The 21,830-nt window shown below is 48.7% G+C and overlaps 2 protein-coding genes across 11 annotated transcripts in view; one reads left to right on the top strand and one right to left on the bottom strand.

Annotated features, from left to right (window-relative positions):
* The first annotated feature begins 421 nt into the window (after positions 1–421).
* On the top strand, positions 422–16,642 carry CSRNP2 (cysteine and serine rich nuclear protein 2). Of its 6 annotated transcripts, none has more exons than XM_046013859.1 (6): positions 422–661; positions 4,854–5,021; positions 5,789–6,025; positions 7,314–7,573; positions 10,589–10,885; positions 12,877–16,642. In XM_046013859.1, the coding sequence occupies exons 3-6, from the start codon at positions 5,875–5,877 to the stop codon at positions 13,798–13,800; spliced, it is 1,632 nt and encodes a 543-aa protein (XP_045869815.1). In that variant the 5' UTR covers positions 422–661; positions 4,854–5,021; positions 5,789–5,874; the 3' UTR covers positions 13,801–16,642. The 6 variants fall into 6 exon arrangements, with proteins under 6 accessions (XP_045869815.1, XP_045869811.1, XP_045869816.1 ...); XM_046013855.1 differs by having other exon boundaries at positions 422–770; XM_046013860.1 differs by lacking the exon at positions 4,854–5,021.
* A 137-nt stretch (positions 16,643–16,779) lies between these two features.
* The window catches only part of LETMD1 (LETM1 domain containing 1), a 28,324-nt gene continuing 23,273 nt past the window's right edge, over positions 16,780–21,830 (bottom strand). For 4 of the 5 annotated variants that reach the window (XM_046013866.1, XM_046013864.1, XM_046013865.1 and 1 more), the window contains exons 5-9: positions 19,785–19,971; positions 19,560–19,661; positions 19,302–19,454; positions 18,602–18,698; positions 16,780–17,723 (exon numbers count right to left, since the gene is read on the bottom strand). In XM_046013866.1, coding sequence (XP_045869822.1) covers positions 17,653–17,723; positions 18,602–18,698; positions 19,302–19,454; positions 19,560–19,661; positions 19,785–19,971 — 610 coding nt within the window. In that variant the 3' untranslated portion in view covers positions 16,780–17,652. The remainder of the gene's footprint in view (positions 17,724–18,601; positions 18,699–19,301; positions 19,455–19,559; positions 19,662–19,784; positions 19,972–21,830) is intronic. The other variant, XM_046013867.1, reaches the window with a different exon arrangement.

Below are 21,830 nucleotides of genomic sequence, written 5' to 3'. Positions count from 1 at the left end.
GCAGGTTGCAGCATGTCATGCTGCTTAAGACTAAGCTCCCACGGGCGAGCATAAGGGGGACTCTGTTCTTTAGGTATGGGAATGTGGTCCTGGCGAAAGGAAAAAGGGAGTTTTAGAGGCAGATTCGTTTAGTCATTGAAGATGTGTGGCTGAGTCTGGGCCCCTTCCTGTTCCAAGGGCTGCAGCGGCGCCAAACTCGCTTTCCCAGGTTCCACTGCAGCAGAGACCCCGCCTCCAGAGCCGGTCTGCGGGCGACTTTCGGCCCTGCGCCGGTCTCCGCCTCCAATTCCCGGCATGCCGCGGGGGTGGGGCTGGCACGTAGACTCCATTTCCCAGCGTGCCCCGGGGCTCGGTCAGGACGTGCCGGCGCCTATAAGAGCCAGAGCGCTGCGGCCGGAGCCTATTGTTAGCCGGAGCCGGGGCGGTTCTGGGCGTCTGCTACCGGGGGCGCCCGAGTTGCTGGAGCCGCCCGCCCTCCACCGCCTGCCGGCCGACCTGCCCACCCGCCCTCCCTCCCAGCCCTGCCGCCCTGGGAACTCCCCGACCGTCGCCGCGGGCCCGGGACTCGCTATCTCCTCTCTCCTTCCCACCCGGGCTAGGGCGGCGGCGGCAGCGGGGGCGGCAGAGACCATCACGGGAGGAGGCAGCTGCGGCGGGGCCGGTAATGGGCCTGGGGGTGCGGGGCGGAGGGTGCCGCCTCATCCTTTCTCGGGATCGGCCCTCGGGCGGCTGTGGAGGAGTGGTCAACCCAGAGCTGCGCGGATGGAGGGGTCAGAAATGAGGGAGGCTCGGACGGGAGCGGTCGGGGGGCGGGGAGCCAGGGCGCCGCTGGGAAAGGAAAGAGTCGGGAGAGGCGTGGGAGCTAGGGGCACGGAGGACGCGGGCCCAGACTGCGGGGGCAGCTCGGGGGAGACCGATGGGCGGCTTGGAAGCTGGCGGGATTGCGGATGAGGGTTGAGTTCGGAATGGAGTGGAGGTGATGTAGGATGGAGGGAAGTGAAGGAAGGGGAGGGCGGATAGAGGAAAATGTGGGAGGAGTGGTTGGGAATTTGTGAGTAGCAGGCAGGAAGGGATGAGGAAGACTGGGCAGGGGCTGCAGACGATTGGAATGAGCGGGAAGGTTAGCAGGAATCAGAGAAATGGGACGGGAGCTGAAGGGTTCAGTAGGGGTGTCCATTAAAGGGAACTGATGCCTTGACATGTCCTTTCGGCTCAGGTTCCTGATGTCTCCCATTTTCCTAGCGTTGTGGGAGAAAACGAAAGCATCACTTGCCCTAGCTGCTATCTTGATCATTTTCCACAGGCCCAAACACGCAACTGACTGCCATCCATCCCTTTTAGTGCCATGGTCTTGATTTATCCTTTTAAAGGGGTTAGAGTGGCAGTGTGACACACAAACCGTTCTTCAGTATGAAATGTTAGAAGTTATCCCCAAGAGACACAGTGTCCTCTTGTCCTGTTTTCAGTTTAAGGTAAATTCATAGTTTATTCAGATTTTCATTTCTTTTCTGACGTTACATCTTGCTAATCTCCAAACCCAGGAGGATGTTGGTGTGTGCCAGAGTTATAAATGACTGGATATCCTTGAGAGTTAATGGTTCCCGCAGCATCATGTTCCGGGTCTCCCACAGAGATCTTGTGTCCTCCATACCATAGTAGTTTAGACCTGGAAAGCCAAATTCTAACCTTGTGGTAGTGAATGGGTAAAAAAAACAAAAACATAAAACAGTGAGGGCCAGAGGGGGGCTTCCTTAAAATACCTAGTTTAAACAGTATGTTTGCACTCAAGCATTTTATAAGTTCATGATCCTGGTAATCAGAAGGACACGTGGATCCATGAAATTCATAGTATTTGAAAGTCAACAGTAATACCTTGTAAAAGAAGAAATAGTTCAGGTCATCTTACTCAGGTTTATCCAAACACTTGGCAGCAAACCTGCCTTCCTTCTCACCCAGCTACAGAAGATAACCCCGACAATCCTACCAGAGATTTTGGTCCCTTGACCTTTAGCAGGAGGTTGGGTTCCAATGGCTGAAGAGGCTTTCTCCTCTGAAATATACCTTGTATTATTATTTTATACTCAAGAGAGAGGCTTTTGTTACCTAACCTTTACAAATACATGTTGAATCCAGAGAATTTTTCCTGGGCAGTCCCTCTTTTGCTAGTCTCACATCAGCTGTACTGTTTTGTTTTCTGTTTTGGGGAGGTTGTGATAGGAATCCTACAGGCCTGAAAAGGCTTAGATCTAGTACTAAAATGCATGTACACTATAGATCTTTACTTGGTGCTAGCGTCATACATTCTGTACCCTGTAGGTATGCTTTATTTCATATACCTTTGGGAAATACTCAACTAGAAACACTTGAGAAAAGACCATAAGGCATGTAGCCAGAAAGTCAGCTGACCTTTCATTTCACTGGCATTAAAAAGCTTTTATGGGGGTTTGAATTATTTTCCCCAAAAGCATTTGTTGTTTGAGTTGGTCATTTTGACAGTTAACTGTCAGTTATGACCTGCATTTTCAGTCTCACCTTCATTATTTCTGTATGGGTTTAGGTGCTTGGAGTATAACTCACAAGTGTTTCTCTTGAACACAGGCATCGATCCCCTGCCAGTGAATGATTGAGAGAGGTGGGAATGACTGATTTCGAGGTGTGGTTTGAAAAGAGGTTGATCTAATGAACTGGAAAGTGTGGGACCTATTCTGGTTGTTTCCATCGCAAAGAGAGGTCTCTTCAGGCCACTGTGGAAATGGATGGGAGGTTTGTTTTTGGTGCGCAACCAAGTATCTTTTTCTGACAAATCAAGTTCACACCAGAGTTGGGTAAGGAAGGCTGGGTTGAAATTTAAATTTATACTGGTTGTCAGGACAGAATCAATGGATTATATACATAGTGGAGTAAATGTCAGAGAAAGTGACGCAGAGGGGTCCTGGGTAGGGTGAGGAGAGCTCAGTATGCCCATTACTTACCTACATAGCCAGGGGTTCAGATGATTCCCCGGCATTTCAAGGAAAATGCCTTTCTCCTAGGTTTCACATCTTTTCTTTCATTCTACTTTTTTTTTTCTCCCCTCTTTCTCCCCTCCCTCTTATCATTGCCCAGAAGCCACTATTCCAGGAGTGGAAGTGGGGAAGACATAGAGAAAAGGGCAAAGGAGAGTGGAACAAAGAGCCAGCAATCCTTGCTGCACCAAAGGAAGTGGTACCCCTGAGGGCAGCTGGGTTGAGAACAGTGTGAATTTTAATAATAAAGATGATTTTGCACCAAATCCAGCCTCATGCAGGGCATAAAGAGAAATAGTCAAAGGGAAGCCACACTCCTGGAAGCAAAGGGATGCTGGAGGAAAGAACAGGACTGCACATTTGCTTCCAGTCACAAAGCCCTGCCTGCTTCCAGGCCGAGGAAGAAGCCACTTTCCTCATAGCAACACTAGACATCTCAGTGAAAACTAGAGCTGGTCGTAGGCCCTTTCTGAGAAAGCAGATTTTTCAGCGCAGTCTGAGTTTTCATCTGGTTGGTAAGGTTTTTAAGTGGGGAGGAGAAATTCAGTTCGGTTGTCAACATTATTCTCTCTTTCTCTCTTTTTTTTTAAAGATTTTATTTATTGACAGAGAGATCACAAGGGGGGGGGGGAAGCAGGCTCCCTGCTGAGCAGAAACCCCGACACAGGGCCTGTGGTGCAGGGCCAGGTGCAGGGCCAGGGCCAGGGCAGATGCCAGCCAAAGGCAGAGGCTTAACCCACTGAGCCACCCAGGCACACCAACTCTCTCTCTCTCTCTTTTTTTCAATCCCACCCACATAAGTTCTCAATTGTAAAGATTACCGCCCCCCCATCCTTGAATGGAATGATAAATTTATTAGTTAAGAGGTATCTTTAAGGGGCGCCTGGGTGGCTCAGTTGTTGGGCAGCTGCCTTTGGCTCTGGTCATGATCCCAGAGTCCTGGGATCAAGCCCCGCTTCAGGCTCCCTGCTCAGTGAGAAGCCTGCTTCTCCCTCTCCCATTCCCCCTGCTTGTGTTCCCTCTCTCGCTGTGTCTCTATCAAATAAATAAATAAAATCTTAAAAAAATTAAAAAAGAGGTATCTTTAAGCCCAGCCAAAATCTTACCACATTAAAAGGTCCTTGGCTCTATTTTTATATGTCCTGGGAATGTGACCTCCAATGGTAAGATGAGTAACCTGAAGAACAGAATTGACACCTTGGGTTCCTTTTTACATTTAATTACAGTTCTTAGCAAGTACTTGATTCCCCCCCCCCCCCCCCCGCCTTGGCCAAATTTATTTCAAGAATGTGCTTATCAGAGCCCTACGATGACTGAGGTTTCTTAGGTACATCTTGTGACTCGAGTGCGAATGTTCATGGGATCTGGACAGATCAGGAAGTCTCTTCACTCGAGTACTTACTAGGTCTGGTTGAGTCTGTAGCAGGCATCTCACAGCACCACGGTGTATTCTGGGTAGCTGCTCTGCAGTAATGCAGCCCTGTCTTCCTGGGCAGTGTTATTCCTGCTGCATAATTAGCAACTAGTGAGATCATAGTCTGGGGAGATTCTGGCATTGCTGAGGCAAAGCAGGGAGGCTTTGTAGCATCACGTGTGGCTCCGGCTCTGACAGCATTTCTGTCAAGCAGATTCATCTTCTTGGGAACTTAAGTCCAAAGACGGAGAAGGAGAAAGCTTTGTCCCTGGGAAATGGACCATCCTGGACTCTGTGTGTGCGTGACGTGTCAAAAACCCTGCCTACCATGTCGACGACACCAGAGCCAACTGTCACTCTTTTGCTATTTGTTTTCCCCGTGCCGGCTTCTTTACAGAGGGCTAAGATGGTAAAGCTAAGTTTTCCTCGCACAGGGGATGGTGGTTGGCCAGCTGGGTCCTATTTTATGGAGATGTTTGAGATTGGAAAAGAGTCGGGCTTTTGAAGGCAGTGCCGATTCTAATCTTCAGTCCATTCTTCAGAACCGAATTTGACCTTTCTAGCAGCCTGATGAGAAACTTCACCCTTGTGAAGATCTGGGTGTAAGTGTTTCCCTGGGCTTCTGATAAACTCCGAACTCCAGAGCCTAGCTAGAGCAGTATTTCCCAAAGTGTGTTCCAAGAATCACTTGCCCGCCCTCCCACCCCCCGTGAGACACTCTGGAAACAGAGGGTTCCATGATCAGGTTTGGGGACCCCTGTGCTATGTTTGCTCTCACCCTTCACCACGCTCGTTAGCATAGTAAAAGCCTCCAAGCTGTCCTGTCATAAGCACTCTTCTAAACTATTTGGACACAGTGGTCCTGTTTCCACGTAAAGCTATTAATATCCATGGAACTAGTTGATTTAATGTATACACTTTGGGAAAAGCCAGGCTAAATTTTCACTAGGAAAAAATAATTGGATCTAGTCTGGGTTTGGGCACAGCCTAATTCTGCCTGTGATCTTCAGTCCCTCGTGCTGGCCCCTTGGAGAGCTCTCCTGTGTGCGCTCAGGAGCTGCTCCCGTTATTCCCAGGCTAATGAAACCCAGAGCCCAGCTGGCTTGGAACCAGAGGCCTTCACTCTGCTCAGAAAGGTGCCGCTGTTACTCATCTCATTATTTTAGAGCGACTGAGACTGGAGGGGCTGAAGGGAAATAAAAGTAGGAAAATGTTGGCCAGAATAAGTAGAGAAATGACCTTGTCTCGAGAGACCAGACATCAGTGCTAGCTCAGGGACTTACTTTCTTCATTTGGAGAGCTGTGTGTGTAGACTTGGGAGGGGTCCGGCTCAGAACAGGAATGCTGATTCCTCTTTTCCCCTGGGCAGAATCCTAATGCGCCTGGCTAACCGGTGGTGAGCAGGGCCTTTGGGGCCAACGTGGTGGGCTCCCCAAGGAAACGCCTTTGAAACCAATGGATGCATTCACGGGCTCGAGTCTCAAGAGGAAGTTTGATGATGTGGATGTGGGCTCATCGGTTTCCAACTCAGATGATGAGATCTCCAGCAGTGACAGTGCTGACAGCTGTGACAGCCTCAATCCTCCTACAGCTGCCAGCTTCACACGTGAGTGAGCCCCTCCACCCCCGGCCTCCACCCACGTCCTCTGAGCATCAGAGCCCACTGCAGTCCTTGAGACAGCTTCTTCTCTCCGGCAGGGGCCTTTTCCCCGAATCATGGTCTTTTCCATTCTTAGCCCAACCTCACTCTTCGGAGGACTTTATTGCTCTAATATCATAGACTTAGGTCTGACTTATTCTAGCTGATTTTTCCTATGCTGTGGTTTATAGGTCCCCAGAACAGGCAGAATTAAATTGAAGAAGTAGTCCAGGATTCTACCCTTAACCCACCAGAGTCCCACACAGTTGTAGCTGGACAACTGGGGCAGCTCCGGATTTCCCAATTCTAATGGCTCCATTAATTTCTTGGAAAGAACGTCTGATTCTATAGATCAGAGGTTACCTATGGACCAGATCTGGCCCACTGCCCATTTTTGTAAATAAAGTTTTATTGGCACACAGCCACACACAGTGTAATTGCTTTCATGCCACAGTGGCAGAGTTGAGTAGCTGTGGCAGAGACCTTATGGTATTTACTGTCCAGTCCTTTAAAGAAGAAGTATACCATTCCCAGCTCTAGATAACACTGTGCAATAGAATTTTCTGTTATGATACAAGTGTTCTATATCTGCACTGCCCACTATGGTAGCTATTAGCCATATGTAACTCTGAGCATTTGAAATGTGATTAGTGTAACTGAGGAGCTGAATTTAGGGTTTTGGGGTTTGTTTGTTTTTTTTTTTAATATTTTATTTCTTTGACATAGAGAAATCACAACTAGGCAGAGAGGCAGGCAGAGAGAGAGGAGGAAGCAGGCTCCCTGTGGAACAGAGAGCCTGATGCGGGGCTTGATCCTAGAACCCTGAGATCATGACCTGAGCCGAAGGCAGAGGCTTTAACCCACTGAGCCACCCAGGTGCCCCTGTTTGTTTGTTTTTTTTTTTAATTACTACTTTCAGTTGCCACATGTGGCTGGTAGTTGTCGCATTGGACAGTGAAGCCGTATAGATTGTTAGAGCCTGAAAAGATTACCTAGAGATCCTCTTCCCAGCTAATGTCCAAAATTAGCTCTTGGGGTCATCTCTTTGGGTGAAGTCAGTCTGGAGGTGGTGGTACAGACCAGCCGATGTTCAGGGTCCCTCCCAACGGTGCATTTATGACGGGAAGATTAGAAGTGTCTCAAGGCACAGAGAGCACTTTGGACAATAACTGAGCACCTAGGCGGATGACAAAGAATGAGGGCCCCAGGCAGGCCATTTTGGGGTTGGTAAAACCGCTCTGTGCTCCCTTCTCAGCCACATCCATCCTCAAGCGACAGAAGCAACTGCGGAGGAAGAATGTCCGCTTTGACCAGGTGACCGTATACTACTTTGCCCGGCGCCAGGGTTTCACCAGCGTGCCCAGCCAGGGAGGGAGCTCGCTGGGCATGGCCCAGCGCCATAACTCTGTGCGCAGCTACACGCTCTGTGAGTTTGCTCAGGAGCAGGAGGTGAACCATCGGGAGATTCTTCGTGAGCATCTGAAGGAGGAGAAACTCCATGCCAAGAAGATGAAGGTGCCTAAAGGGGTCCGGGGTCTGGTTACTTAACCATGTGCCAGGACAAAAGCGGGAAACCATCTAGGTCTCTTGATTATTTAATTTGACTATTGCCCTTGGCGTGTAGAGATTCCAGATCTTTCTAGTGAGAAGTCTCAGATTTGGAATCAGATCTCAGTCTGAGACACCATTCTTTCTGTCTCTGGTGGAGAGTCTACACAGATAGCAAAATGGCTTCCCTAGAATTCCCTTCCCTCACCCTGTCAGCAAATTTTTTACAAGTTTAAGGTGCAAATACCTGAAAACATTCAAGTCTGCCACCCTGGGAACCCGAGGAAGCACATTGTTTCACTTTCTTGTCAGATGACTATCTGTTGTCCCAGTACACAGAACAGGTTTTCTCCAGTAGACCCTGCTGTTTCTGAACCCCTGTCCCCTCTAGGTGATGGTCTTTTGGGTGTAAGCAACAGCATTACCACACAGCTATTTCAGTTTGTACGGTACTGGGCCTGCCATTGGATGCCACACCCGCTCTTTGAGTTTAGGAGAGCAGGGTTGGAGGAAGACCCATCTCATACGGGATGGCTCTTTACAGCTGCCCAGTTGCTCTTGGCACTGCTTGGCCCTCCACAGCCGTACTTTCCACCAGGCCGCAACAACTATCCACCCGACCCGAGTTCCTAGTTCCAAATTTGGAGAACACTGCTCTCCGCCCGTGAAGTTTCTTGTGGGCCCAAAGCATGCGGACCTATATTCAAACAGGTGGCTGCATTATTTCCAGAGTTGTGGGTGAAATCCCAGAACATGGGGTGGTTGGAGAACTGAGGGCAGAGGATGTGGGCTAATGGCATCTCATTCCTGTCTCCTTCTGCCAGCGCCGTCTCCTTCCCGCAGCCCACTCCCGGAGCCTTCCACCTGTTTTTCTGACTGGAATGACATTGAGGCGTCCCTTTGTGTCTGAGGAATTCCTTCACTGACCCTATCACCTTCCTGCTGCTATAGCAACAGCAGGGGAAATAAACACTGTTCTCACCATTTGCAGCAAAGGCTTTTCTTCCCTTTCCCTAGAAGAAACCTCTCTGCTAGTTCTGGTGGAGGGATAACCTGGCAAAGCACGATTCCGTCCTGCTCTCTGGCCTCGCTTGTCGGAGGTCTAGGGACAAAGCCAGGCAACTTTGAGGCTGACATAGGATTCCTACTTAGTAGCTGATTCAATGAACAGCAGCACGAGTGTGGCAACTGATACATTTTTCTGTGTCAAGAGAAAACCCTTACTTTGCCTTCCCCGGGTCCAGTTTTCTCTTTTCTAAGAAATTTTTCCCATCTTTAGTACTCTACAGGGGAGACTGTTAATCTAAAAAAAAATACATCCTTCGCATCTCCCATGTGCCATCTAATACTTTCCTTTTTAGGCTGTTCGCTCCCCCACCCCCCACCTCCCCAAAAAGCTCCTGGTACTCTGGAGCCTTAATGATGTGGAATTGTTCTAATCCTTCCATTATTTTTTTTTTTTAATTCTGGCCTTTTACTCACATGGAAGTCATTATTTGGGGGAGTATGAATTGGAGATCCAGCTTTACTTAGTTTTCAGAAGAATATCCAGTTATCCCAATATCATTTAATGACCAGAGACTCTCTCTCACTTGAGTTGAAATGCCACCTCTGTCGTGTTACATGAAACTCTTATATCTATGTGGGTTTCTTCCTATTGCATCTCTAATCTCTCTCCCTGGAGAGAACAGCAGGAGGGAGGGTGCTTAGGAGGCGCCCATCCCCAGCAAAACAGACAAGGGGAGCAGTCCCAAGGTCGGCAGAAGGGCCCCTCACCGTGGGTCTGCCTGGCACAGAAATAACAGACCAAGAAACGCCCAGAAGCACCGCTGTGTTTGCCCCCCCCCCCCCCCCCCCCGCACCTTCCCCCCAAACAAACACAACAGGTGTGGAGCTGATTAGCCGGGTCTGTTGCATCATCTGTCTCCCAGGAGTTGTTCCTTTACTAGCACTCATCTGTGGCTGGGTCTGATGAAATAAACCGGCCCCTCCAGGAGCTTGGCTCTCATCCTGCTGGTAGCTTTCAGAGCTCTGGGAATCATGCAGTCTCATTTTCTTTCCTTGAATTCTCGCGTGAGTTTTCAAAACTTACCCGGCTAGATTGTCTTCAGCCTGTCCTTCCACGAAGACCCCCTTTTCCTGGTTCCCTGTCTTTCTCAGTCCAGAGAACCCAGATTTCTGCCTCTAGAGAGTACCTCAGTATTATATACACCTCCCTACTTCATCTACAGCTTTTCTTTGAAGTCAAATAAAAAGGATTAGAAAGGAGAATGAATGTATTCTAGGCTGTGGATTGGAAGTGAGGGCTTTCTTTGATAGCCGTTTAATTGGTCGTTTTTTTCTCCTCCCAGTGAAATGAAGCTCTTCTGGTGTGCAGGTAATTCTTCACACTGTGGGGCTTCAGGTTCCTTGGCAAAGACCTGGTAGCCTTGTACTACACTTTAGTGTGCTCTTTGTGGTTTTGGGTCCTTGGGGGTGCAGACTGAAGGGTGTCTTGCGAGGTTGTCTAGATATGAAAGGAACATCCAGCCATTGGCAGACCTCCTCCCTGTCGTTAGAAGGCAAGTTCCTTGAAGTTATGGGACCTAGGGCTGGGGATGGAGGGTATATTTGTGGGAAAATACTATCTTCTAGGAGGGACGATGAGACACAGGCATTGAGAAACTTTGATCTGGAAAGGTGATAGCCTCTGTGTTGACAGGGAGGTGTTAGAGCTGCCGAAGGCTGCCTGCCTTCCTGCTCTCGATTTATTCTCTTAAACGATCCAGTGTGGTGGTAGCGAGTAGCCACATGGGGCTATTTATACTCGATTAAAATGAAATAAAATTTAGAAGTTCCCCTTCTGCTTTGTGCTGGCCACATCTACAGAGCTCAGTAGCCACGTGTGCTATGAGCAGCATGGATATGCCCATCATCGCAGAAAGTTCCTTCGGGTTCTATTGCTCTCAAGGCTAACCTTTCCTTCCTCCTGTCTCCCGGCAGCTGACCAAGAATGGTACGGTGGAGTCGGTGGAGGCTGATGGCCTGACCTTGGATGATGTCTCAGATGAAGATATCGATGTGGAAAATGTGGAGGTGGACGATTACTTCTTCCTGCAGCCCCTGCCCACCAAACGGCGACGGGCCTTGCTGAGGGCGTCAGGGGTGCACCGCATTGATGCTGAAGAGAAGCAAGAACTTCGAGCCATCCGCCTGTCACGGGAAGAGTGTGGTTGTGACTGTCGCCTGTATTGTGACCCAGAAGCCTGTGCCTGTAGTCAGGCTGGGATTAAATGCCAGGTCAGTCCAAGTTTGCCTGAGATGGCAGACGTAGAGTGTGGGGCAGGTGGTGTGGGGACCAGTGAACATGGGAGGCTGTCCATCGTCTGTGGGTGGATTCCCCACGACTGGGAACACCCCCTAGTTCCACAGCCCTCCTCCACCAAGGAAAAAAACCAAGCATGACAGGATTCCTTAGCTGGGGAGATAGCAATTACCTTTCCTGTGTTTCTCACCTCAGAAGTGGTAAGCAGTAGCTGTCAGCAGATGGGGGAACATGGGTTAATAAATTTAATGTTAGTAGCTGTTCCTTAAATATTGACTGATTTCATGAGCTAAAGGGAAGCAGAGAGACGAGGTAGGCCTTCAGGTTTTATCTTGCAAACACTCACAGGACCTCTACTCCAGTTTTGTAAAACTCAAAATAATTCTCAAGTTCCTGTAACTCAGGATCAGACTTGGCCTGGCAGAGCTGAAGTCCAGTGTCCTAAAAAATGGAAGACATCATCCCCTAGCTGGCCTGACAGGGGACAGCTTAGAAGGCATATCTCCATTGAAAATAGCAGTACCGTCCCAAAGGATGAAATTTATTTGGAACTTGTATACTGAGGATGTGGGTGCTGAGTCCTTGTGGTTGAATGTATCCTAATGAACCTTTTCTTTCTTGTTTTTAGGTAGGTAATAGCTGTAGCAGATCTGGCCAAATACTGCTTTTCAGACTGAAGTCCCATAATGAATCAGTCTGTTATACAGTCCTGAGAATAGTCCTAAGAATTGGACTGCTCCTAAGAAACTGGAATGGAGAGTTCTAGAAGTTGGTATCATAGGAAGACATTGTATATTTGTATATTGTATATTTGCTCATGTTTTTTTTTTTAATTTTTGGTATGTGTGGGCTTCTTTCCTTTTTGGGGTCCAAAAGGGAGATAAAGGAGGCAGAGAGGATCTCCTTTCCAGATATTTCTGGTCTGTAAATTACATTCCTTAGTACCTGCTCTGTACCTCAACTGGTTCACCATCAGAGAAAGATGAACCAGGTGGTAAAACCTGGCCATTGTTAATGTGTGAATTGTCATTCTAGCACCCTAGCAAAACTAAGGCCCTTTTGCTTAGTTTCCCTAGAATATATTGCTTTGGGCCAGCTAGATCTTCCACTTCCTTTCCTTGTCACTGCAGAAGGCAGTAGGCTTGGGCCCCGGCCTTTGTTTTCTCAATAAACTAGGTGAATTCTGGATAAGTCTCTGAGGCACAAAAATTTCTTCTGCTGTGAGAACTGTCAGCATTCAGAGGTATCTTTGGACTTTTTAACTGGAAAGGCCCTTTAACATGATTTTTGGCTACATTTTATTTGGTAGAGGAAACAAAGCCCTGAAGAGATAAAGACTTTTTTTTTTTTTTTTAAAGATTTTTACCCATTTATTTGACAGAGAGATAGCAAGAGAGAAAATACAAGCAGGGGGAGTGGGAGAGGGAGAGGGAGAAGCAGGCTTCCTGCTGAGCGGGGAGCCCGATGTGGGGCTCAGTCCCAGGACTTCAGGATCATGACCTGAGCTGAAGGCAGACGCTTAATGGCTGAGCCACCCAGGCCCCCTTTTTTCCCCCCAAGATTTTATGTATTTGAGAAAGTACAAGAAGAGGGGAGAAGGGGAGGGAGAGGAATAAGAAGACTCTGCGCTGAGTGCGGAGCCTAATGCAGGGCTCGATGCCACGACCCTGAGATCATGGCCTGAGCCTAAACCCAAGAGTCGGATGCTTAAGTGACCAGGTGCCCTTGAGATAAAGGACCTTCCTGAGGGCACACTGCTACTTCATGGCTGTGCTGGAACTGAAACTACCTGACAGCTACCACGTAGTGCTCTGTTAGGTCACGCTTCGTGTTACATTTGTTCCTGGTGGTTCCTCTTTTAAGACCTCAAATCCCAGCTGCCTCTTTGCTGCCAGCTCATGTCTCCTCTCTCCATTGTTAAGTCTGGTGGTCTCAACTTCCCTCAACCTTCTTGTCCTCTCCTCAGGTGGACCGCATGTCCTTCCCATGTGGCTGTTCACGGGATGGCTGTGGGAACATGGCCGGGCGCATTGAATTTAATCCCATCCGGGTTCGGACTCATTACCTCCACACCATCATGAAGCTGGAGCTGGAGAACAAGCGGCAGGTGAGCCGCCCACCGGCCCCAGACGAGGAGCCCTCACCCACGGCCAGCTGCAGCCTGACGGGAGCCCAAGGCTCGGAGACACAAGACTTCCAGGAGTTCATTGCTGAGAACGAGACAGCAGTGATGCACCTGCAGAGCGCAGAGGAACTTGAGCGGCTCAAGGCAGAGGAAGACGCCAGCGGCTCTAGTGCCAGCCTGGACTCCAGCATAGAGAGCCTGGGCGTGTGCATCCTGGAGGAGCCCCTGGCTGTTCCTGAAGAGCTGTGCCCGGGCCTGACGGCCCCCATTCTCATCCAGGCTCAGCTGCCCCCAGGCTCCTCGGTCCTGTGTTTTGCCGAGAACTCCGACCACCCCACTGCCTCAGCAGTGACCAGCCCATCCTACTTGAACAGCGGGCCCCTGGTGTATTATCAGGTGGAGCAGAGGCCAGTCCTGGGGCTGAAAGGAGAGCCCAATACAGAAGAAGTCCCACCCTCTTTCCCCAAGGAGAAGGATCTGAATGTCTTCTCCCTCCCTGTTACCTCACTGGTGGCTTGTAGCCCCACAGACCCAGCTGCCCTGTGTAAATCCGAAGTGGGGAAAACGTCCACTCTGGAAGCGCTAGTGCCCGGAGATTGTAACACTGAGGAGCCTGAGAACGAAGACTTCCGCCCCTCATGGTCCCCCTCAAGCCTCCCCTTCTGCACGGACAATGAAGAGGGCTGTGTGGTGGAGAAAACCTCCCAGCCGAGTGAGGACAGGCCCCCGGAAGATTCTTCCCTAGAACTCCCTCTGGCAGTGTGACGCGGGGATGGAGAGTCTGCCTCTTACCCATTCTCTATTTATTCCCTTATTTTATCTAACACCATTTCAAAACAAAACTGTAGAAGCAGCTGCTACTCCCATGTTATTTTATTGGGGTCGGGGGGAGGGATGGGTGGGAAAGAATTGTTTGTAAAAGTATTTTTTAAAGGGTAAACGGAACCAAGGAGACCAGTCCCAGCTCAGTCTGGGGAGCATCTTGGGGCAGAGGCGGCTGCACGGTGCCGTATACTGAGCCTTCTGGGCCCCTGGAACAAAGGAGGAGGATCTCCCAGGAGAAGCTGGGTAATTCAAGCAGCTATTCGTTACATAGGGACCAGAACACAGTGATTTGAATGGCATGGCAAAGCCCCTTCTCCTTTCCCGAGCTCCAGGTGGGGTACAAGCTCATTTTCTCATCAGTCACCCTGATACCCCTCTTGGGTGGTATCATCAGCCAGAGTATCTGGTCAGATCTAGAGTAGAGCAGATGGAAGGGTCTCTGCTCCTGTAGAAAACCTCCAGGATTTATAAAAATTTAACCTGCCTTCCCTGGCCCCCCATTTGGTAAATAAGTTAATATTTGACCTGTTTGGTGTTCTCTGACCTGTTCCCCACACTGGGGATATCCGGTCTGTAACTTGAATTATTTCTTTCATGTGTTCTTAGGTACTAGAGTTAAACTTGTCTATTTATCTTTCTTTCCCCCTCCGTCCTTTTCCCTTGAAGGAAAAGCTAGACTGGCTGGGATGTGACCTGAAGAGCCGGAGTCCCCTGTCTAAGGCCTGCTCTGTCAGGCACCTTTAGGCCGGGACTCACACATGTCCCACGGGAGGCATATATAGAGCACTATGTCCAAAAGAGGCAGCGGGGACAGGGTGCTGTCTGGCAAGAAGACTTTATTTGTGCCACGCTTGCTTTTTCACCCAGGTCTTTCCCCGACTCTGGGAGGTTTGAGCTTTAAAGGAACAGAGGATGTGGCAATCTAAAGTCACAGACTAGTGTTTGTTCTATTTTTCTGTATCTACCCTTGTGGTCCTTGGATATACAGGGTTGGAGAGTTCTTAAACTATTCCTGTCCACTCCCCCCACAACCCCAAGAACTGCAAATATTTATCGGATCCCCCATCCTGATAAGTAAAAACTGGAAGCCAAACTAATTCTTAAATGCAGCTCCCAGGTTCCAAAGAATTCAAGTTCTATGACCTTTGAGATCTGTTAAGTGGGACTCAAATTCAGCTCTTACCTCGATGGGGGGGACACGGTTCCTGTTTATCTTATGTCCAGCTTACGTTCTAGGATGACCACCACGGAATTCTTTTTATTAGTAGTTATCTCTGTCTCCATTTGGAGGCAGGAGGGAGCAGAATACTCTTCTCTAGCACCCTTTACATCATGCTTCACTTCTGGTATGTTAAGTGGCAAAGAACAAGTGAAAACCTTTTTGATTTTGGTGGGGGAGAGAACTCTTCCCACTTACCTTGCTCACCCAGGCTCTTCCTGTGGGCCGTTAAAGCGCCCTTTCTGTATGTCCCCGCAGCAGTTCGCCTATCCCATCTCTCACCTGAGCCTGCGAGGCCCTGTGCTTCAAAGATGAACCCAGTCTGCCTCTCCTGTTCATTCCTGGTTTTGCTTGGTTTTACATTTGGAGGGGAGTTCTTAAGTACAGGACCTTGTCTTCCCCCATCCCCTAGCCTCACAAAACAGTCTTTGAAGTACCTGAGATCTAGACACTCCCAAGCTGAGCCCCACTCTCCCACCTTCGGCTGGCCACTTGAGTACAAGACTGAAGCTTCACTGCAAATTCGACTCTGGAGAAGAATCTTCCTGAAAGTTTGTGTTGGGGGCGGGGGCGCTACACATTCCCTCCTTAGGAAGGGTCCAGCCTCACCTAGGAAGTGGATTCCAGCTGCTCAATAAGAGACACTTTAGCCTTTGGGATCAAACCAAGAATCTGAAGCTAATTGTCAAACTGATGGCCAACCCCCAAGATAATTGGTTTTTCTGAAAAACTAGTTTCTTCACCTGATCTTAGCCGAAAGGCCAAGAAACGGTATCTGAAAAACTAGTTTTTTCATCCAAGTCCATCCCTCCATTAACTCAACATTTCTGACTCATGCTGATCCCAAGTTTTTTAATGCTGAATATTAACACTGAGCATTAATCATCTTGTCAAGCAAAGGGCCTTTTCTACAACCTAGTCCATCTCGTTTCTGGTGCTACCTGAGCTGGACAGAATTCTAGGTCATGGTTGCTAGAAAAGCTAAGCCTATGCCTCTGATCACAGGAGCAGATGGCTTCGGTCCTGCTCAGTCTAGGCCTAGATAAAAGAAATCTCATTATTGCAACTCATTTTCCAGTTTCCTTTCTCACATCCTGTACACAGGTAGTATTTTCAATGTGAATCCAAAGCTTGTCTGGGTCTCTGAAAATATTTTTTTTTCCTTTTAGGTCCTTTACATTGTGATAATGCTGTATTTAAAGAGAATATTTAAATGTAATATTAAAGAAATATTCAAAAGAACAGTGTGTTATTCTTTATCTTGGCAGTTTTGTTAATTGTTAGAGAAAGGGTGTTTCTCTAGCATCATCTATAAAACTAATTAGGTCAGTTAGAGATTAATGTTAACAACATTATGGTGGAAAAATAGAACATTCTCTTTGGAGCATCAAGAGCTTGACTTGCTTCATATGCCTTTATGTACCTCTTCAGCTAAAGTAGGCCCTGATCCTGCCCTGCTGGAGCTTTCCCCTGCCTATAGTCCCTACTTTGGGGCTCATTTGTTAATTCCAAATGCCCTCTTGGAACCATCTTAAAATCCAGCAAAGAGCACTGACGTCGAATCAGTTCCCTCAGAACTTCCATCCCACCAGAAGCTTCTATTCCAACCACCTCCCTCCCCCATTAGTTAGGTTTTGTCAGTCTTGTCAAAGGAGCTTTAGCAAAAAAAATTAGAGTATGCATAAGTCACTTGCAGCAACTGGTTTCAGGCAGTCTTTACTTGGCTTTAAAACAGTGCTTCATGCATTTACAGTAAGTTACACAGACAAAAGCTAAACCCAACTTGCTCACAATGCAGGCCTCTCCTGGTCTCCCAGGTGGGGCAGTGCCTAGAACCTTCGAGGTTTAATTCATGGCTCAGGGAAGGGGCCGCTGTCCATTACAGCACAGTGGAGGCAGCAGAGCTGAAGATCCTTAGGGGCTGCCCCACAGCCCAGAAACAGATTAAGGGGGCAGTGAATGGGCAAGAAGCACTTGCATTTCCTTTTATCTTTTCCATTAGTTCCCATATATGAATAACTGTCTGCTTGGGGGAAAAAATGTTCAAGGATTTGGAAAGGAAAGGGAGTGGTTAACCCAGTGCAGTGAGGAGACAAAAAAAAAAAAGGCTATTTTTGGTCGTCACAAGCAGCACTGAGGGCAGCACAGAAGTACACACACAGATGTAAATGCGTCGATTTCAACAGTGCCACTGCCCTAGCCAGCCAGAAACTGGAAGGAAAACAGCTGTAAGAAATACAGCAGTGGTCAAGCCCTCGGCCAAATGAGGGAAAAGCTCACTTCCTAGAACCTGAACTTAAAACCTCACAAGGAAAGGCCAGGACAGAGGCCACTGGCAGCTCCAGCTGATTCTGAGGAAGTTGGGATGATGGCGCACCCGGTCCCCCTCTGGGAAGAGGGTTCCTTTCAGTTCCAGCTCCCACACGGGCACCAAGCGGGGAAGCTGGCGGCACCTACTCCTCTGCCTGCCACACGCCTAAGGGCGCACACAGCACCCCTGCCGACCAGTGCTGTCTGGTACCACGCGGCTGTCCTCTGTGACCGCAGGACAAGGCCATCCGCTCCACGTTCACTCAGCGCCCTGTCCCAGTGTAGTTGACGGAAAGCAGGACCACGTTGTGTAGTAAGAGGGACAGCTCAGCTTCTGTAAACACCATCAGTGTTAATGGCCTGGCCTGGGGACAGGTAGCCTTCTAACTGCCTTGGTGAACAGGGCTGGATACTAGAGGCGGGAAGCTGAGTGCAGAGGTGCAGAGGCTACTGCTCTCAAAGTCCCCGGCTTCATTCCGGTCCCTTCATGTGCGCTTTCCTTTCCTCCCACCAGACACTCCTTTCTACTCAGCCTCATTTCTTGACTCTTAAGGGGTGGTGGCAGAAAATTCAGAGATGGTAATGCTACTAAACACCACTGTCATCCTTGGGATTCTTCTGGTAGAAGGTGGTGCTCTGGACATTTCTCAGCTCCAGGGAGATTAGTAGGCCTAGCCTGAAGGTTCCAACAGGAGACCCACAGGCTTAATACCCACTCTCAGGTACTCTGCATTTAGCCAGCTGAGTGTTTTTGTTCTGAATTTGAAGGCCTTTAGACTAGCGCTCCTCAACTGGGATGATTCTGTTCTCCTCTCCCCCACTGGACACCTGGCAATGTTTAGAGACATTCTGGGTTGTCGGAACTGGTGTGGAGGATGCTGCTGGCATCTCATGGGTAGAGACCAGGGACAGTGCCAGAGATCCTCTAAAGCACAGGACATTAGCATAAATTGTGCCGGGCCTGAGAAACTGCTTCCGGCCAGCACGCGTGCCGTCTTGGGCTCCCACAGTCCTCACTACTCCCTCTTGTCTTGCACAGTCCACTTCCTTACCTGCTTAGCCCCTGTAGGCAAACGAGTTTATGCCCTTTCGGTTAGACATATATGTTACATAAGGGTCCCACGGTACTCAATAATCAACTCCAAAATAATCTGAAATCAAGGAGAAAAATACTTTGGATTTTAGTGGCATAACCACAGGGATGTGTCTCACCTTTCAGGCTGCAGGAAATCTGTAGCCACTCTCCCAGCCAAGCTCGACACCTCTCTTCAGCAATATGGGTAGAATTCAGGCCACGAAGATAACAAGCCTGGATCACTCAGAAGAGGAACAGTCCTCAATAATCACATAGCAAATATGCCCGTGAACTGTAAACCCACAAATAATTCAAAATCTTCTTTAAATAAATTATAACCTCATGCCCACAGGAAACCTTTCTCCACAGCAACCTGAACTACGACACACAAGAGGACAAGCAAAGAGGTCTATATAACAGAAAATGGTAGGTCTAAAGAATAGTATCCTCGGGGGCACCCTGGGGGGCTCAGGCAGGTAAGCATCTGCCTTTGGCTCAGGTCATGATCCCGGAGTCCTGGGATCTGCCAGCTGCTCCCCCAGCTTGTGCTCTCTCCCCCAAACAGATAAATAACATCTTTAAAAAAAAAAAAAAAAAAAAATCACGTCCTCGGTTTTCGAAGGGCCCAAGGAAAAGAAACATAGACTGAAGTTACATGGGCAATTCCTTTTCCATGAGTTAAGCTCACTGAGAAAAAAGACACAGAAAGGAGGTGAAAAAATAAAGAGTTTGGCCTTTGTTCTAACAAGCAAAACAGGGAGCTCTCTGTAAGCTCCCAGCCCCATGAGCTCAGAAGCCCACCGAGGACTGGGGGTTGGTATCGCAGAAAGTTCCTACCGATTTCACCTCCTGGGGAGTCAGCTGGCCAATCCCCAGCTTTGCCAAAGCTCTGTCCAGCTGGTGAATTACGATGGTATGAGTCTTTAAACGGTGTCTCAACAAGAAAGAAGGCAGGTAAGGCGTGAGAAGCATGGCTCGACTCAGGGCTTTCTGTAACACATCAACACAGGAGGAGAAAGTCAACACAGTTAGCACCACCCACACCACCTGAAGCAAGGCGAGGCTGCGGGACACAGAAAGCCTCAAAGTGCTCACCATTTGCAAAGCACGGAGTTGCTTCATGCCCAGAGGATGGTTAGAGAAACACTCTCTCAGAGCCAGGATGTCATGTACTGCTGGGTGGGTACCATGCTGTATCTTGGGAGAGGTGAGAGATTGGCAGAGGTTAGGAAGGTCCTGCCTGGCCCTTTTTCCTAGTTTTAGTGCAAACAGGATCTCACAAGAGTCGGAGTTTGCAGGAAGGGTTAGTTGGAGGAGTACCTTGGTGCACAGCTCTGTCATATGCCCCCGGAGTCCTGCGTCAGAAACGAGAGGGATAACCTTTTCTAAATAACAAAGGATTTCTGGGTGGGACCGCTTCCGGAGAGCATGATAGATATCTAAGAAATCAATCTGTTGCTTTGGGGTCCAGAAATGTTGGATGAGGAGCTGCCTAGGAAACAGGTACCTGAAAGGAAAAGGAATCACAATGTCACTGGCCACTGTCACAACAGGCCTCTTTCAAAGCGATCCAAGAAGGCGTTCAGCAGACATGAGCCATAGGAAGAAGAGATGGAGACATGACTTCCCTCCCTACCTCACGGCTCCTTCCTGTAAATGAATCTCAGCCTGAGGTTTAAAGATACACTGAAGCACAATCTCAGGCAACATTACTGAGCTTATATGAAAGGAAGCGGTACTGGAACAGCCTCGCATGCAGCAATTAGATAGAATGGCTTCATTTGAACTAAAGCATCTGAAGAACATATTTTGGACAGAGGTGGAGAGAGGCGCACACAGAGCCGCTCCTCGTATGTGATGCTGACAACTTCAAACTGTGGCACAGTCCATATGTGTATGTAAAACGTTCAAGGCAAATTTTTTAATTCATTTTTCCACATGTGTAGTGGTTTTAAAGCATGGTCCCAAATTCCTTGGCATTCCTCTTACTGAGAAGGTCTATGTCCCCCTACTTTTAAAATCTGGGTGACTGACTGAACCAATAAAACAGAGCGGAGTGAGTCTTTGTGACCTCCAAGGCTAGGTTATAAAAGGCCAAGCAGATTCTTATTTGCTGAAGCACTCACCCCTGGAGCCCTCAGCTGCCATTTTCTCTGAGGCCACCACATTAAAGAAGCCTATAGGCACGCTATCTCAGAGCTCCGGCCTTCCAGCCTCCCTGCTAAGGTACCAGACATGAGTGACCTGAGAACATCCAGACTAGTCCCTTCATCAGCTAAATACCAGAGGGACTTCTGTTAACACCACATGGAAGGGAAAAATCAGTTATCCACCTGAACCCTGATTTCCTGACCCATAAGACCATGAAAAGCTGCTAAACTTCAGGGTTGTTATACAGCAACAGATAACTAAAATAACATGCAAGATCAGAGTTTAAATGTGTCATCTTTTTTTTTTTTTTAAGATTTTATTTATTTATTTGACAGACAGAGATCACAAGTAGTCAAGAGAGGCAGGCAGAGAGAGAGGAGAAAGCAGGCTCCCCGCCAGGCAGAGAGCCCATTGTGAGGCTTGGTCCCAGGACGCTGGAATCATGACCTGAGCCGAAGGCAGAGGCTTTAACCCACTGAGCCACCCAGGCACCCCTAAAGGTGTCATCTTTGGGGGCACCTGGGTGGCTCAGTAGGTTAAGTGTCCGACTTGTGTTTTCGGCTCAGGTCATGATCTCAGGGTTGTGGGATCGAGCCCCCTATTGGGTTCCATGTTCAGCAGGGAGTCTGCTTGAGACTCCCTCTCTACCCCCCAACCCTGTACTCACTCATTCCTGTTGTCTCTCTCTCAAAATAAATGAATAAACTTTTTTTTTTTAAGATTTTATTTATTTATTTGACAGAGAGAGATCACAAGAACGCAGAGAGGCAGGCAGAGAGAGAGAGGAGGAAGCAGGCTCCCTGCCGAGCAGAGAGCCCGATGCGGGACTCGATCCCAGGACCCTGAGATCATGACCTGAGCCGAAGGCAGCGGCTTAAACCACTGAGCCACCCAGGCTCATTCATCACCCATGAATAAACTTTTTTAAAAAAAGATTTTATTTATTTATTTGACAGAGATCAAAGGCAGAGAGGCAGGCAGAGAGAGAGGAAGGGAAGCAGGCTCCCCGTTGAGCAGAGAGCCCGATGCGGGGCTCGATCCCAGGATCCTGGGATCATGACCCGAGCCAAAGGCAGAGGCTTTAACCCACTGAGCCACCCAGGCGCCCCAAATGAATAAATTTTTAAAAATAATAATAAAACTGGGATGCCTGGGTGGCTCGCATTTGGCTCAGGTCATGAACTCAAAATCCTGGGATTGAGCCCAATGTCAGGC

Source organism: Meles meles, chromosome 7 (assembly GCF_922984935.1).
Source record: "Meles meles chromosome 7, mMelMel3.1 paternal haplotype, whole genome shotgun sequence".
In the NCBI taxonomy this organism is placed as follows: domain Eukaryota; kingdom Metazoa; phylum Chordata; class Mammalia; order Carnivora; family Mustelidae; genus Meles; species Meles meles.
The sequence above is the reverse complement of the archived record's forward strand: the minus strand, read 5'-3'. Positions and strand labels throughout refer to the sequence as shown.